General features: G+C 34.9%; 1 protein-coding gene across 1 annotated transcript in view; it reads left to right on the forward strand.

Moving 5' to 3' along the window:
* CEP128 (centrosomal protein 128) overlaps positions 1-15,788 on the forward strand; it is a 128,119-nt gene that overhangs the window by 109,296 nt on the left and 3,035 nt on the right. The window contains exons 21-23 of the mRNA XM_065636376.1: positions 6,496-6,573; positions 8,297-8,410; positions 12,056-12,164. Of these exons, the coding sequence (XP_065492448.1) occupies positions 6,496-6,573; positions 8,297-8,410; positions 12,056-12,164 (301 nt within the window). The remainder of the gene's footprint in view (positions 1-6,495; positions 6,574-8,296; positions 8,411-12,055; positions 12,165-15,788) is intronic.

Consider the following 15,788-nt stretch of genomic DNA (forward strand, 5'->3'; position numbering starts at 1 on the left):
CTCAGAAAAGAAAGGATCACTGTACCTGAAAGTCAATGAAGTTTGGCTTCTGGTTTATGTTTCTGTTTTCAATATATCAACTATAAAGGCAAACTTTAGGAGGACTGTATACAAACCTGCTTTGATTTATTTGCATTTAGCATTGCAGCTTTGAGACTGAAAATAAAATGCGTATCTGATTTTGATTTAGATCTGTCCCTTGAGACAGCATGAAACTGTCTATCACCAAGAATACATCAATATAAGAAGATTAACTGTTCACATGCAGTTTAAACATCAAAGTGTTTGTATGAAGTCATGGAAAATGAGTAATTTGTTGTATCATTCTCTGTGAAAACATAGAACGCCCCTTTTCAAAGTAAATAATCTTTATTTTAAAAACAGCAAGATTAATAGCACTCTATTGAAGAGACTGTTTTTAAGTAAAATGCCATTAATACTGCTTCAATTAGTACAATTGGTGTTTCTTCCTCTTATCAGTACCATCAGTACACTGTATCAGAACCTTCTGTTCCCTTTTAAACAATGAGCAGACAGATGTGATTGCTCTCTTTAGGATTATTTGTATGCATTATGGCATACAGCTTTCCGATTTCTGGGAAAAAAGTTAACAGTACTTAATTGCCCTCTGTGTCAGGTGCTTCTAACATCCTTCATTGCATTTTATCTGTGCAGCTAAATCAATCTCTTTTAATAGAATAGAGTGTAGTCATTAATGATAAAAATATGGCATTTGATCCATGTTTAGGAGGTTGCTGTGCATTTCATTAAATTACCAGGCTAGTTCTGTGGGCCAACTAAAAGCTCTTCCATCACCCTCCCCTCCCATTCTTCAGCGTGTTCTTTTGTTGCCTCCTTCTTTATTGAATTTCCCCTAACAAACTTGGCTTTTTTCTTTTTCTGTTTTTATTTGCACACAACTGCCATTCTTTTCATTCTTTTTCAGGGACGGAAATGTGTGCTTTTTTCATAAAATGTTAGCATGAGAGTTATCCTATTCAAATCACTTCGCCAACTGCTCAGAAGACTGTGAGAATTTTAGACTATAAAAGAAACTGTTCTGCTTAAGACCAAAGGTCAGTCTAGCCTAGACATTGCAACAATGGCCAAAATAAAATGCTTAGGGAAGAGTGTATGAACAGAACTGACGTATATTTTGTTTCCCACTCATTCATTCTGATTCCAGCCATTCAAAGCTCAGAGACTTCCAGACCCAGATGTAGTTTCTCTGAATTTGGAACCCTTCCATGGTCTTTCTCGTTCATGAACTTGCCCAGTTTTCTGCCTAAACCCATGTAAACTTTTCTATCTTTGTGACTTCTGATTTTATGCAAATTAGTCATTTCTCCCCTCAGGCATCTGTCTTCCTGGCTGAAGAGTCCTAGTTTTTTGAGTCATTGTATTTAATCTTTTCGTATATGGAAACAGCGCTCCGTGGCTTTGGTCGTTCTTTTTGCTCTTCTCTGACCTTTCCCTATTTCGGTTCTGAAATAGAGGTCTGCAGCAGTGCTCAGTGAGCACTGAGTTAGCAAGTTCTTGGAAATATGTGTCATTACCTCATGGTCTACTTCCTGAGCAGTAACTGTTAGCTTGGAGCCCATAATTTTTTTTTTAGATTCCTAAAATTTAAACCCAACTTCACACACAAAATTTTCAGAAATCCAAGTAGCCTATATCATCCTTTATCAACATGGTTATTGATGAAACCAAAAAACCAAGGACTGAGTACGCACATAACTCAAAGGCTCGTCTTCTGCTTTCAAGATTACATTTCGTAATGTAACTAATGAGGACTAGCTGAGGCATTTGTTTGTTTGTTTGTTTCCACAAAAACAATGTGAAGTAAAGGGGATACATTTAGGACACAGTTTGGGAGAACAGATCATGAGCATCTTCCTTAACACCATTTACAGACAATGTTGAATGAGGTCTTGGCATTGCAATTTAGAGAAAGAATTGAAAAATGTGATGGCTTAAGGCATGGACTTACACTAAGGGCCTGAGTTCCTTTTATGCAGACCACAGGTCTTGTTTGTTAAAATAGGGGGGAAAAAAGCAAAAGTTTCTGTAGTTGGAAAAAAAAATGCTGTAAATTGCATATACTTTATAGCATACTGAGGAGCCACTACATGAAATGTGTCCTGTGACTCAGGTAACTTTATTTCAACTCTATGTGACATCTCAAAGATATATTTTTCTGCAGTTCATAACCAAAATATTTTAGCAAAATGTGTCAGGTAATATATACCATAAGCTTAAAATATTTATGATTTCGTTTGCTGCTGGACCAAGAAGAGAGATTGGGGGATATTCCAATTTTGGGGTTATTTCCTGTGAGGAAGGATTTTATTTCTCAAAGCATAGGGAAGTTTTTTGTGTTCAAAGTAAAAAGCGTTGTGGGCATGTGTCCATCAGATCTGTGTGACACTGCGATGACTGCTGAACGTTAGGATTCAGTATTTTGTTTCACATACAGTTAACTTTGGATTGCTTAGGGTCTGCTATCTCTTATGTATTTCCCAGACTTAGAAACACACATGCAGACCAGTAACAGGGGCTACTCTGGGAAGAAGCAGCAAACATCACATCTCATCATAAATTAATGGAGTGGAAAATTAATGCTTTGTTGAATATAAGGCTGCTGTAAATGAAGCATGAAATATGAATGACAGCTGCTTTACTGTAGTAAAAGTGAAATGCTTGATTCTTATAAGAGGGAAATATTAGAGATTGATAGATACCTCTTGGCAATTTTTACTTTCAAGGAGACATGTATAGTAGCATTTGAAAAAAAATGTATTTTATAGCTATAAAAACATTTCTACACTGTAATCTGTGAAAAACATTTTAAATGCATTATGTAGACCATCTGCCTGGTTGCATCCTGAAAATATGAAGAATCCATTTTACATATTAATTTTAATATATAAATGCAGGTTCTGTAATTCTTTTCTGGTAAAGAACCAGATATAATACAGGAGAAGTATTTTTTCTTTCTTCTTGTAAAATCTTCTTTGGTGAATTTTGCAAGTAATAAGAAAACCCTGATTGCAAATTAAGTTACACGTTACAATACAAGATGTCTTATGAAGGTAATATAATAAATCTTAGATTTGGTCCAAACATTACTAGCTAAGTGTGAAATCTACTTACCTTCCTTTCTCATGCAGCAGGTAAGAAAGAAGAAATTACTGTTTCCTCGTTAGAAGAAATAACCTTTATTAATTCTGCCTTTGAGTTTTGCAAAACTGATTTGCCCTATTTTATTCAGTGGAAGCCAGCACAAGTATTCATCTTTCTTCTTTCCAGGCTTTTTCCAGCATTTGCCATGGTCAGCTGTCAACATCGCAATTAAGGACTTTTTTGTACCCAGGTGTCCTCAGTGCTGCCCATTTCAGGAAGTAGTTTACCTGTATTTCAGGCATAACTTCATATATTTAGTCTTGTATAATTCCTGTACATTTTTGGAAATCTAACAAAATTAATGTGTTAGTATAAACGAAAAGCAAAGTACTCATTTTGAGTTCATACCTAAGTTATCCCTATTTTCCCTGTCTCATTTATATTTTCTTATTCTCACTAAATGACTGAAGAATCTTTGTTTTACTCTATTTCACTTTCAAGAGTTCTTCCTGTACATCTTGAAATCTGAAATATCATTCCGTGCTCGTCAATCCTTTTATCCCATTTTGTAGGCTTCCTATTCTTTCTGTGGTTCTTGAAACTGCAATTCATCCAACCTCTTGTAAAATTCTTTCCTCTTACCTATGATAATGGAGTTCTTATTGTTCTAGCACCTTTGACTGGAAGGTGTTCTTGTTCTCTTCTGTGCTGCGTGAAGAGTAGAAACTATCCTGAAAAAAGGGCCAGATTTGGGAATTACCAAATATTTTTCTCCTCCTTCATCTTGCATCCTCCTGCAGAATGCAATGGTGGGGTAAAAGAGACTGTTTTTAGTGAAGCATACAATCTAAGGGTAAAAGGTTATTCCTAGCAGGCGGGAGATATTGTTTGAACCTCATTAGTCTCAGAAGTAAAAAGAACCCAAATATCTGCAAAACCAAGTGGTGGTTTTATAGAAATAGACCCTAGTATCACCAGCATATTAACTGCCACTACATTTTTTTCCTAATTGCAGAAAATTGAAGAAATGCTCTTAAATACATAATATTTTTGCATACATACAATTACAGAAAAAAACAGTCTTGTGCCCACTACCTTATTTAGTTTATTTGGACTGAATATTGGTTACAAGTTCAGTCCTGTGAGATGCAAATGAATCCCCTTGTTTTATGAAACTTGACCTTCATTTGTTATGGAAAGCATATTTTTTACAGTATTAAAAACTGTATGTTTGGAACTCTTAGGAAAAAAGCAGACAATAGGACATTATTGCTTCTAAATTGATGGTGTGTTTGTACTGAGGTTACTCTGTTCGGTCCTGGTTCTCCACTCCTCAATCCCTGTCTCCATCTTAAACACAGAACTAGAGAGGCTACACAAGACATAATAACAATCAAAGACATGAAAATTCTTCCATATGAGGAAGAACCAAGTACACTCTTCAGCCTGAAAAATAAATGAATGGGAAAGATTGGAAGAGGTCTGTGAAATGAGAAGCTGCAGAGAGAAAATGAATAGAGGGTGGTTGTAGACTCTTTCCTATGGTGTAAGAGTGAGAGACCGTGTAGTTAAACTAGCAAGTGGTTGGTTCAAAGCAAAACATGATGGCTTCTCATGTATTACATTAATGTAATTTGCAATATTGCTTATAAATTATAGGAGCAATGGCTTGTTTAGTTCATTGTGCAGGTAACTTCTTGTCTATATAATTAATAGTAGCATGTAGGAAAAAAGATTTGTGGTCACTAGACAGTCATGGTAGCAGTATAAATAGTAATTTTAATAATACTGCTATTAATGTATGATATATAAATAGGTAAATATATAATATTTCTATGTTCCTTTATATATATACAATATATATTGCATATAATGCTATTTAATTTATTACTGAATTATTAATATGCCTATTACATTGATATACAATATATAATATCTGTTCTATTTGTAATGTGATTAAGATTATTAACAGAATATTAATAAAACAGTATTGTTACCTAAGCTGCCTGCTCCTCACATGAGTGTTCATATCATTGCTATTTCTCCTTTTTTCAGTTTTTAAGTAACTTTTTATGTGATTTATTTTTAACTAAAGAAGTATGCTTATGAGCTACATTCTTCCCTAGAGGATTAACTTACCTGGATGTACACTTTTTTTGTAACAATGAAGCCTGTAGACAGTTCCTTCAGAATTAATCATTGGTTGGATATTTTTGTTGTGTACTAATACTACTGATGATTTGTGGTTTATTTACCCAGCATAAAATGCTATTACAGTTTTGGCTCATTGGGTTGCTTTTGAAGGTTGTCAGGGAGCATTATGTGATATGAAACACAGCTTTTTGGAGTAGACTGCGCTTGTACTGAGAGGTTCCCACTGATTTTTCTTATCCTTGTGTGACTGAAGGTTTTAGTCTCTTCAGGTTTGAAGTCTGGGATCTAAATGGGATGTTTTTCATGTTGGTCAGATAGAGAATTTCCAAGACTAGTAACAGAGCTTTTGTAGTTAAGGGCATGTTAATTCACTTTGCACAGACTTTACAGCATAATGATATTTAACTTCAGGATTGATGAATTTTATTGGTTGCCAAGGCAGTAGTATGGTTAATGAAGCCCATTATTGGTAGGTTGCATACCACATTACTGGAAACTTATCCAAAGTGTGATTTATAGAATTGTGGAAGAAATACCAACTGTTGTTCAGAAAGTACAAACAGTACTGTTTCTACTTGCTCTTCAGCAAATTAACTTCACCTGTGCACAAAACCCAAAACATGATACTCATTTTCTTCAGTACTTTGCATCATGCTATGAACTGGATTTTTTTTTTCTCCCTGTCGTGGAGGTGAAATCTTGCTGTTGAGTCCAATTCCAACTCTCTCTAGAGTGGTAATTCATCTTTCAGCAATACATACTGTATGTCTAAACCAAAAATACAAAATTTGATCTATATTTAGCTAAGTGCTAATTGCATGTATCTGTACTTGGAGAAAAAAAAAATATTCCCTTTTTGTGTTTAACTGCAAAGATGTAAACATTGTGAGTATAGATTTATACTTTTGTTAAATGTACTTTACTCCCTGAAGAGCAGTGAAAGAAAATTTCATTCTGAAGGGTACATAAACTCCAAAATTGTAAATAAGTATTCTTCTGCTCAATAAACTGGCAACTATTCATGGAGATTCAAGTTAAGGAAACTGTGCTCTGCCTTTATTTTGTCCTTTTTCCTTAACAGCCTGTTTAGTGTTGACCTGTTTAATTTACAGACATATATATACCTATAAACATGTTTCCATATATGTAATAGATTTTTAATGTTTGAGATGGCTGAAAGAATTGATTAATTTTTATGTTTTATCTTCTGTTCTTTAGAGCACTCGAGTAGCTTTAGACCATCTGGAGTCTGTTCCTGAGAAACTGAGCCTGTCAGAAGATTTTAAGGATATTGGAGTGAGAAAGAATTCATTTGACTCTTTCAGTAATTCTAAAATATTTTGGTTAATTAATGTATGGATAAATTGGTTAATAAGATATTTAAAATCACATATATACATATTATGTAGAGAAAAACATACTGAGGTTTTTTTCATGTTATTACAGATTTTTTCAGGTTATTAATTTATCCCTAATAAGTAGCACTGCTGAGGTGCTCCATAATGTAAGCAAACATTGACAACTGGGCATAATAGATCAAGTCCTATTTACTGCTTCAGAATATTTGTATTGAGTGGCAAATTCTGATATTGCTTGTTAAAAATGAAAATTTTGTAATGAAATAAATTTGTGCAGTTATTTCAATATTTAAAGTAATGAGTGGAAATAGGTGACCTTTACAGATTGTTGTTGTTGTTTTGACATGATGCAAATAATTGCCACTTATTTTCCCAGTATCACTGTAAAATCAAGATGTGTTTGTTTGGACATAGTGGGACATATTGACAGTAGTGATGGAGTACTGTCAAGAGTGATAAGCCTCAAATTAGATCTTAAGTGGCTATGTGGCTGAACCATGTGGTAAATTGGTATTAAACCACAGATCAACAAATGCATAATGTTGTGCATTTTATTTGCTATGTAGAATTACTCATACTGAGATAGTGTACAATTTTTAACATATGACCTCGTGCAAGAACACTTAGAATAAACAATGTTCCAAACAAGCATTTTTTAATGACTATTTTATTGCTATCATCAACAGAGGTTGGAACACAAATGCTGATTGAAGTGTTTGGGGGTTTTTAAGGAAAACATTGTTGAGACGTATAGTCTTAATTTCACATTCCAGGTATCCCCAGAAGAGCTTTTTGCTTTCACAGAGGTTGACATTTGCCTTCTGTTTCCAATGGTTCCAGACTGCTAAAGAAAAAAAATCTGTTCTCAGCTAGGCAAAGCAGAAGCTCGAATGTGGGGATTCTACAGTCTCCTTCACACTTGCACTCTCTTGCTTAACGTTACTACAAAATGACACTGTAATTTTCTGGTTTGCTGTAATTATCACTTAGCCAGCATTCCTGAGATTGGAACCCAGATCGTTTGCTTTAATTTGAGCTCTGTCCATCCCCCTGATGAAGATAAGTTTTTTAAAGACTGTTTTCTTAAGATAAGTCTCTGCCAGCAACTGTGTATTGTTTAATATTAATTTATAATTTTTCCATTTATTATTCAAGAGAGCTAATCTTTATACCCTACCTGTGAGAATGATGCTGGTTTGGAGTTTCATTAAGTCTTCTATTTGAAAATAGTACACTGCTTTTTTTTTGTACAATAGCATATTTTACTCTGAAGTGGTACGCATGAATGAAGTATTTCAAGGCCATCCATTGCTTTCCACTGCTAGTCCTTCCCTCAATGTTTTCATAGGAAGAGAGAAGGAAAGAAAAAGTAAATCTTTGGTAACACCTCAAAAGTTGTGTGGTAGTTGTACAAGAAGTCATTCACCGATTAAGGATGAGGCTGTTCACATTTTAACCTATTCTCATCTTAATGTTACTTTTCTGTACAGAATGTTATGCTTTCATGTGGCCCCTGCACTTCAACTTCTGAAAGTTAGTAATTAATTCACTCTTACTGTATTGAAAATCCTTGGTGATACATGTGTTTATAGTATCCAGCCAACATTTATTAACAGCTTTTCACATTTCAGAATCATTTAGATCTTTCAATGCATTTCTAGGAGTCCCATTGCCGAAGGGAGATGATTGAGGAAAGGTATACAAAGTATAAAGAAATAGTGAGTTCTCTACAGCAACAACTGGAAGATTCAAAACAGAGAGTCCAAAAATTCAAGGTATGTGCATGTATTCCACTTCTGTTCACCTATTACTTTTGATCAGCAATGTAAGCTTATTTGATGTATATTAACTCCCGGTACAAACACAGACTAGAATCACACAGGAATGTTTCCGTTTTACGTAGCTGCCGTGGCAGATGTAAAATTTGATGACAGAAATGTTGTCTTCATTGTAAAATGCCGTGGATATTTTAAAAAAAAAAAATCTTTAAAATGTTGCAGGAAAGTGTCTTACTGTATCTTGCTACTCTCAAGTGTTTACCTGCTTTGTCAAATTGCTGTCTGCAGCAATTTTTTAACTGATTTGTTCAATTTTCCCTTGTCCTTTCATGGAAAAGATAAATATAGAAACCTGTTTCCTCCATTAAAGGATGATTAATTTGTAGATCATGTATAGTGATTTTTCAGTAGTTGATCTTTGTGCCTTTACAAAAGATGCTGTATGGCGGCCACTTCATACATAAACAAGATCCAGGCACACAGAGGGGAAGTAATTTGCTAAAGGTCTCTCAGGGCAAAGCGTGATTTCCTGACTCCCTGCAACACAAATCCAGGGCTCTTGTTTAGAAACATTTGCCTGTAATGAGTTTCCAGCTGTTAACACACTTTCTTTCTCTTCATATTGGCTTGTTCATTGTCATATCACTTCGCACTGCATGACAGAGTGGTAGCAGCTTCCTTTGGCAGAACCACAATTTCTTATGGATGCTGTTGAAATAAGTGATCAGAACTGAAGAGCCATGCTGGTATTTCTGGTGCTTAGCACAATCAAATCAAGATTCACTTGCAATGAATCTTACCAGTGTGTCTAAGCAGTCAAGCTCAAAATCTAGGATCACACACTATATATCAAAATACTTTAAGCTGTTTGTGTTCCCCACCTCCTCCATAGCAGTCTTCCTTCTGTAAAATGCGGACATACTTACCAGTAAGTCTTTTAAAAAATGGAAAAGGTAAAGTAAATACAGATTATTTTATCTTAGTAAGTTGCTGTTGTAAGAAGAAGGTATTAAGCTACTTGGAAAAGCCATATTGCTCTTCTGTAAGAAAGAATTGAAAGGAAGAAACAGTTCAGATTCACTTTCAGTCTGTTGATAATGATAACCCTCAGTTTCTTGAATTTGTTGCCTTCACACAAGAGTTACTAATTCAGTAGCCATCGAAGTTTGGAAAACATTGAAAAGCTAAGTGGAATGCAATCAGCTGAGAGTAGAATATAATATTGTACTCAGCTGACTGAGCTTACTGAGCTTGCATGATTTGAACTCTCTATTCAGAATCCAGTATAAAGCTGATTCTAGCTCTATTTTCCTCTTTCTTTAGACAACAGGGAACATTTAATGGCTTCCATTTAGTCAGGCCTAATTGGGTTTTTGCATGACATACCGTACTGTCTGCTGTCACGGCTGTTACGAATAGAACAGAATGTTCAAAACCAAGTAACAGGCAGTTGCTAATCTGATTTCAGCGATCAGGCTAGCTTAGTCTGAAAACAACCCTTTTTAATGCTTGCCTTTCTTACCCGGCCTTGGAACTAACTCAAATGCTCTGTTTTGTTTTTCTTTTATTTTACTATTTCTCAATTGGAAGTCTCTAAAATTGATTGGTTGGAAGAGCGAAGAGTGTAGGCTTGAGGATATCAAAGTTCATTCTTTCTAATAGTTTTGTCTTATGCTCTGAACACAATGTAATATTTCTGCTATACAAAGTAGACAGGTACTTGGTAGATGATAAGAAAATGCATGTTTTAAAAAAACAGAGTTCTTGTACAATTTTTACATTGACAATTTGAGATAAAACTACTTGTGTAATTAATCTTTCTCCTCCATTATGATCTGCTTTCTAGCCTTTCTTGTACTATACTTCTTTCAGCTTGCTTGCCAACATTAATCTCAGACAGGCATTATCTAATCCTGTGCCCTAGTCTCTTTTCATTTTAAGAAGCAAAAATGAAACCAAAGTCAAATGTTCCTCTAAAAGCAGTTATTTTTCTTCCTTTCTTACTATTTCATTTGTCCCTACTCAATCTTTTCACTACTCTGTAGTCTTGTCAGATGACTGTAAAATACGCGTTGCTTAGAAGCCCAGGAAAATCAAAATTGCTATTTGTATGTGCTAAAATGTAAGATTTCCAGAAATAAAGGAGGCCAGTGGCTGGCAGAATACCATGAAGTACAACAACAGTGATTTTTCTGTTAAGAAAGGGCTAAGTAATAGTAGATAAAGAAGAAATCAGGGAGAAAGAAGGTAAATATAATGTATAAAAATAAAATAAATAATAGAGAATACAAACTGAAGCAGAAACAAAGGAGAAATTTAGAAAACAAAAGGCAAATGTGATGGGTAAATGCAAATATTTTAGGACAGTTTCCCTGCCACAAACAACTGACCATCTAGTCAAGCACAGCATAAATGAGAAAAGGCATTTTATGTAAGTTAAAATTTCTATGAAGAGAAAGCCATTGTGTATTGTAGATGCTGGTAGAAGCACCTTGCTTGTTTGAAAGATCTCTTCTAAGATAAAATTTCTGGAAGCAGAATGAAAAGACAAAACCTTTTTTTATTCTTTAAAAGTTGTTATTGTGCTATGTACCCTTAAGGTGTTAAGCCTCTCATCAGCACATAAGGGGATTAATATGTATAATTCCCATTAGTCTTAATAGGAGTAAATCCTTCTTCAGTGACAGGACAAAAGCTCATTCTGTCTCTAAATTAATATTGAATTTTATTTTGTTTTCTTTTAGTTTTCAAATCTTAGTATCAGCATGAATTATAAATCACAAGATGTTTTAACAGAATTCCCTGAGGCTCTTTATGATAAGAGTTCAGTAGCAAAACTGAGTATTTTTATGAACTGATGCATTTGTGCATTAAATCTTCTCGTTTCAAGAAACTGAGTAATTTGGATACCAAGCCAAGCTGCTTATCTTATTTTGGAAGGTATTGCCACTGGGGACTACTTGCAGCAGTGCTAATACAGATTTACAGAGATTTTTGTTTAAATGACCTTTTTGAAAATAATTTTTTTTTTAAAGCTTATAGACCAAATGACTTTACTCACCAAAAAGCTATACTGTATGTGTCTCACCGTAAATAGTAGCATTGTACTTCAGACTTTATTTAATCATTTAACAGAAAAATGGAAAAGCAACTAAAAGTATTTTGATATGAGAAATCAAAGAAGTTTGAGTTTCCTCAGTGGCAGGGAAAATTGATTTAATTTTTATTACTACTTACTTGTGGAACTTCAGTGAATTAATGTGGACCATTCATTGACAAGGAATTAATCATCCACTGATGCTTGTCCTGCTGCTATGCTTCTCCCTGAACTGTGGATATGATATAAACAGGAAAATAGAGCATTTTTGAAACTTTTTGTAGTGACAAAATCTTGCAGTGCTCCCAGTGCTTTTCTCAAGGCAAGGCAGTTTTTTCCAAAGATTTTGTAGTGATGAAATGGGCATGAAATTCATAAGCAAATTAATTTGAACCTAACTGCAATACTGAGAATTCAAATCAGTATTTTCCAGCATGTGTAAAATCACAGCATATACCTGTATGTTTGCTAGTGTATGTTTTTTGTTAAAGTTTACAGCTTCTTGATATTAACAGAGAAAAATTATTTTTATGTGGCTGCCATAGGATGTGAAAATGGATGCTGAAATTTCTGATATAGAAGTGGCTGCTCCCTCTTCCACTTGGCGAGCTCAAAACAGCTTTTTGTCCAGCTCACTGCTTTCAGATTCAGGTTGTAAGTATTGTTTCACAGATAAAAAAAAATCCACAAGTAATGTATTCTCCTCTTATAAAGCTGTCTTGAGAGAGTGAGATATTCTACTTTTCAACAAAAAATGCTAGAGCCATCTTAAGAGTCCTCCTGTATTTTATAATAGCTTTAGATGCCTTTTTTTTTTCTTTCTTCCTTAACTGGGAAGTACAATATTCTCTTTGTCATCCAAACATATGCCAAAAAAAAAAGAAGGTTGCACTTGGATTCTGAATCTCTGCATGAAGAATCATACCTGTGTAAGCTGTGTATCTCTTCAGGGGCCAAAGAGAGAGACATCCTCAGCTTTCATTCGTACCAGTTAGTCTCATGCTTGTGTACCAGTGGAAGTTGAGTTCACTAATTCTGCTTCTGCTTCAATAGTTGTTTTTAACTATTCTTTCTGTCTTCTAGTGCATACACAGGTTGTGGTCATCAAAAGTTATGGGATCTCTGATACAGCTAGTAACTGCTCAGTAGGAGAGGACATATTAGATCTGTATCTGGTACAAGCACACCTTTGCATGCGTGTCAGAATACTTTTCTTCAGAATGGTATCACATTCCATTTCTTTTCAATACAGCCAGTTTGTGTACTGGGAACCTATTAGTAAGTTGCATTCTATATAATGCAAAGTCCTAGTTCAGGCTTCGTTGTACTTTCAGACCTTTGCATCTTAAAATGAGTACTGCAGTGTATTACTGCAGTAAGTCCTGACTTGATTTCATGAGGTTAAAGATGATTGGTTTCTTTTCCTTTCAGAATCTGCGATTTGTGATTAATATCTTTTTGCAGAGCATACTGAAAGACCAATAGTAGGAACAAAGCGTAAGAGTAAATGCCTCCATCTCATCTGTACTTTGGGAACAGTTTGCCCTGACTCAGATTTTTTTTTTTTTTTTTTCCATTTTCCCTGGCCTCATCTCTGTCAAAGCCTTGCAAGTCAAAGTACAGCTCAGCCTGGTTGGAGTACAGAAAAGAAATAACCCATACCTTGCAGGCATGTTGGACTAGTTGTATTCCGGCAATCTCTTCCAACCTCAGCAACTCTGTGATTCCACTGCAAAAACTCACCGAAATTTAAATGTGCAGCATAAATGTTCCTAAAATATTACAATATCTTTATATTGCTTAACCTGAATGGAACTTGCTAGGACTTTGTTACTTTAGTACTTTTAATCAATTTTAGACAGTTGTGAGAGAAATAGGATCCATTTGATCATACCATCTGTCTTTACTTTTTCCTATAATAACTTACGAACTATACAGCAAACTTCAGTTAAAACTGTCAGAATTGAGTTCTCAAAGACAAGTAAGTTATTACAGTTTTCATAAAAATCAGCAGTTGTTTTAGAAGAAAGACCCAATTAGTTACCACAACAGAAGAAAAGTTCCACTATGTGCTCAAATACCTCTTCTATTTGATCTGCTGGCTCTCTAGGCAGTACCTTGTGTATTGGCCAGCTCATATGTAGAACTTAAAAACAGCTGCAGCTTTCGCTATTCCACTTAAGGGAGGAAGATGTTGCAAAATGTATGGAGAAACTGCAGGTATTGCAAGCAGGGTGCACTTCGGTGGGGATGTCGTGGGGAGAGGTGGCACTGTTGGGTAAGTGCAATAGGTAAGAATAGAGATGCAGGACACAAGTTAATGATGAAGCAGGTTTGCTCAAGGAACACAGTATTGATTAAGTGGTAAAGTAAATAAATTTGATTCATTAGTCTTTTATTCTTCCTTAAATCTCTGGGCATAGCAAAGACATTTTGCAAAGAGTATGCCCCTGCAAACACTCTTTAAGCGTTATATGACAAAATAAAACAAAGTAAAAGGAATAGAGAAGAATACATCTGTGAACATTACATATATAACACAAGTAAAAACAAGCCAAGAAAACAAGTAGGCTGCAGTTTAATTTTGGAGTTTTACATGGTACAGATGCAATTTCGGTATCTGGTTTCAGTTTCTGTTTTTGAGGTCCTCACATATTAGAGGTGTAGATAATTGTAGCAGGAGGCTGAGCATTTTTATGTACATGATAGACAACAAATTTCAGTCACCTTCTTGCCATATTTTTCTAATATGTGGCTAAATGAGGCAATTAAGGAACAGTGATGTTAGAAAAGTAGATTTTTTTTTTTTTTAAAGGCCGATAAGTATAGGAAATAAAGGAAATAAGGGAAAGAGCAAAGAGCTTTGAATTTGATGGAATAAGTACCGGTGACTTAAAATACTTAAAGTGATCAACCTTGCAAATGAGTGACATAATGTTGGTGGTTTGCGGTTTTGAAACTGAAGCATGGTTGTATTGCTATTTGGATAAAACATGGATTATCTTTCACAGGGGTCTTCTTGACACAGGAAACTATTATTATTGGGAACAGGAAGGTTGCTTTGGGAAAAACACTGAAGTGTATGCAGTCATGTCATTATTATTATTTTGCCTAAATATTATTTTCTTTCAAGCTTTAAAAGTAATCACAATTACCCACATTGTTTTTTATAGCATTAGTGGGACTTAATGTTAGGGTAGGAGCCTAATAGTAGGATTAAAACTTCGTCATTTATATTAAAGTAGTTTACTCGGAATAGTGGTGGTAAATATGAATAATTCTCTCGTACTCCTTATGAAAAGATGCTCTTATCAAACTATATCCTCTTAATGTTGCAGTCCTTGGTAGGCATTCTTTGCAAAGACGTAAAATAAATGAGCCTTTGAAAGGGGTCTTTTCTAATATTTCTATTGTGAGAGAGGAAAGAGGAGAACAACAGGTCCAGTAGAGTTGCAGAGGATGACCTCAATACCAATCTGATGAACCAGTTCTGGATATTTATTCTCTGATTCAATGGGTTTTACCAGCACTAGGCTTTCTGGAGTTAAATAAGTGGTGAATGAAAGACAGTAGTGATTCAATGTTGATAAATATAAAATATTTCCAGTCTTCAGCACTTGAGGAAGGCTGCTTTTGAAACCATGTTGAGGCATGACTGAGGGACTATTTATTTTTTCTTGCTTAAAACTTTTAGGAAGGTATTTTCCACATTTCAAATTAAGCTGATCTTCATATTTCATATTTTCCAAATCCTAGAATGGTGCTGGGACTGTTGTTAGTTTTATTCTTTTGCCCAGATGGTGAAGAGCTATTTTTAAAAATATTTTTTTTAAAGGCAAAAAAGTAAGAAAACAGTGAATGCATTTCACCTTCTCGTATTTGTTTTTAAGTGAAAGGAACTGGATACAAAACTCTTCAGAGTTTTAGTTTCTTACTTGTATTCTATAAAATTCTGTTAATCAAATTTTCTGAGACTAAACCAGAGAAGTAGGCATAGAGCATTTTTCCTATCCCTGTGTTTCTTTCACTCTGATAGAATGAAGATGGTGTTCTTAATTTCTCACTTTGCTGATTCTTTTCTCCTAAGAGTTAATGCTATTATATGTTCTTTATGCTTAGTAAGTACAAGAGCAAGTCAGGTGCACGTTGAAGACACCTGATGTCATTTTCGATGTCCTAGAGTATGCTTCTAGCTGTCATTCTGGGAGGCAGAGGTTTCCCATAGGTCCCATCATCTTTTGCAGCCCATTGTGCATGTCTGTGATACCTTATGGCACT

This window comes from Caloenas nicobarica, chromosome 5 (genome assembly GCF_036013445.1).
Source record: "Caloenas nicobarica isolate bCalNic1 chromosome 5, bCalNic1.hap1, whole genome shotgun sequence".
Classification (NCBI taxonomy): Eukaryota; Metazoa; Chordata; class Aves; order Columbiformes; family Columbidae; genus Caloenas; species Caloenas nicobarica.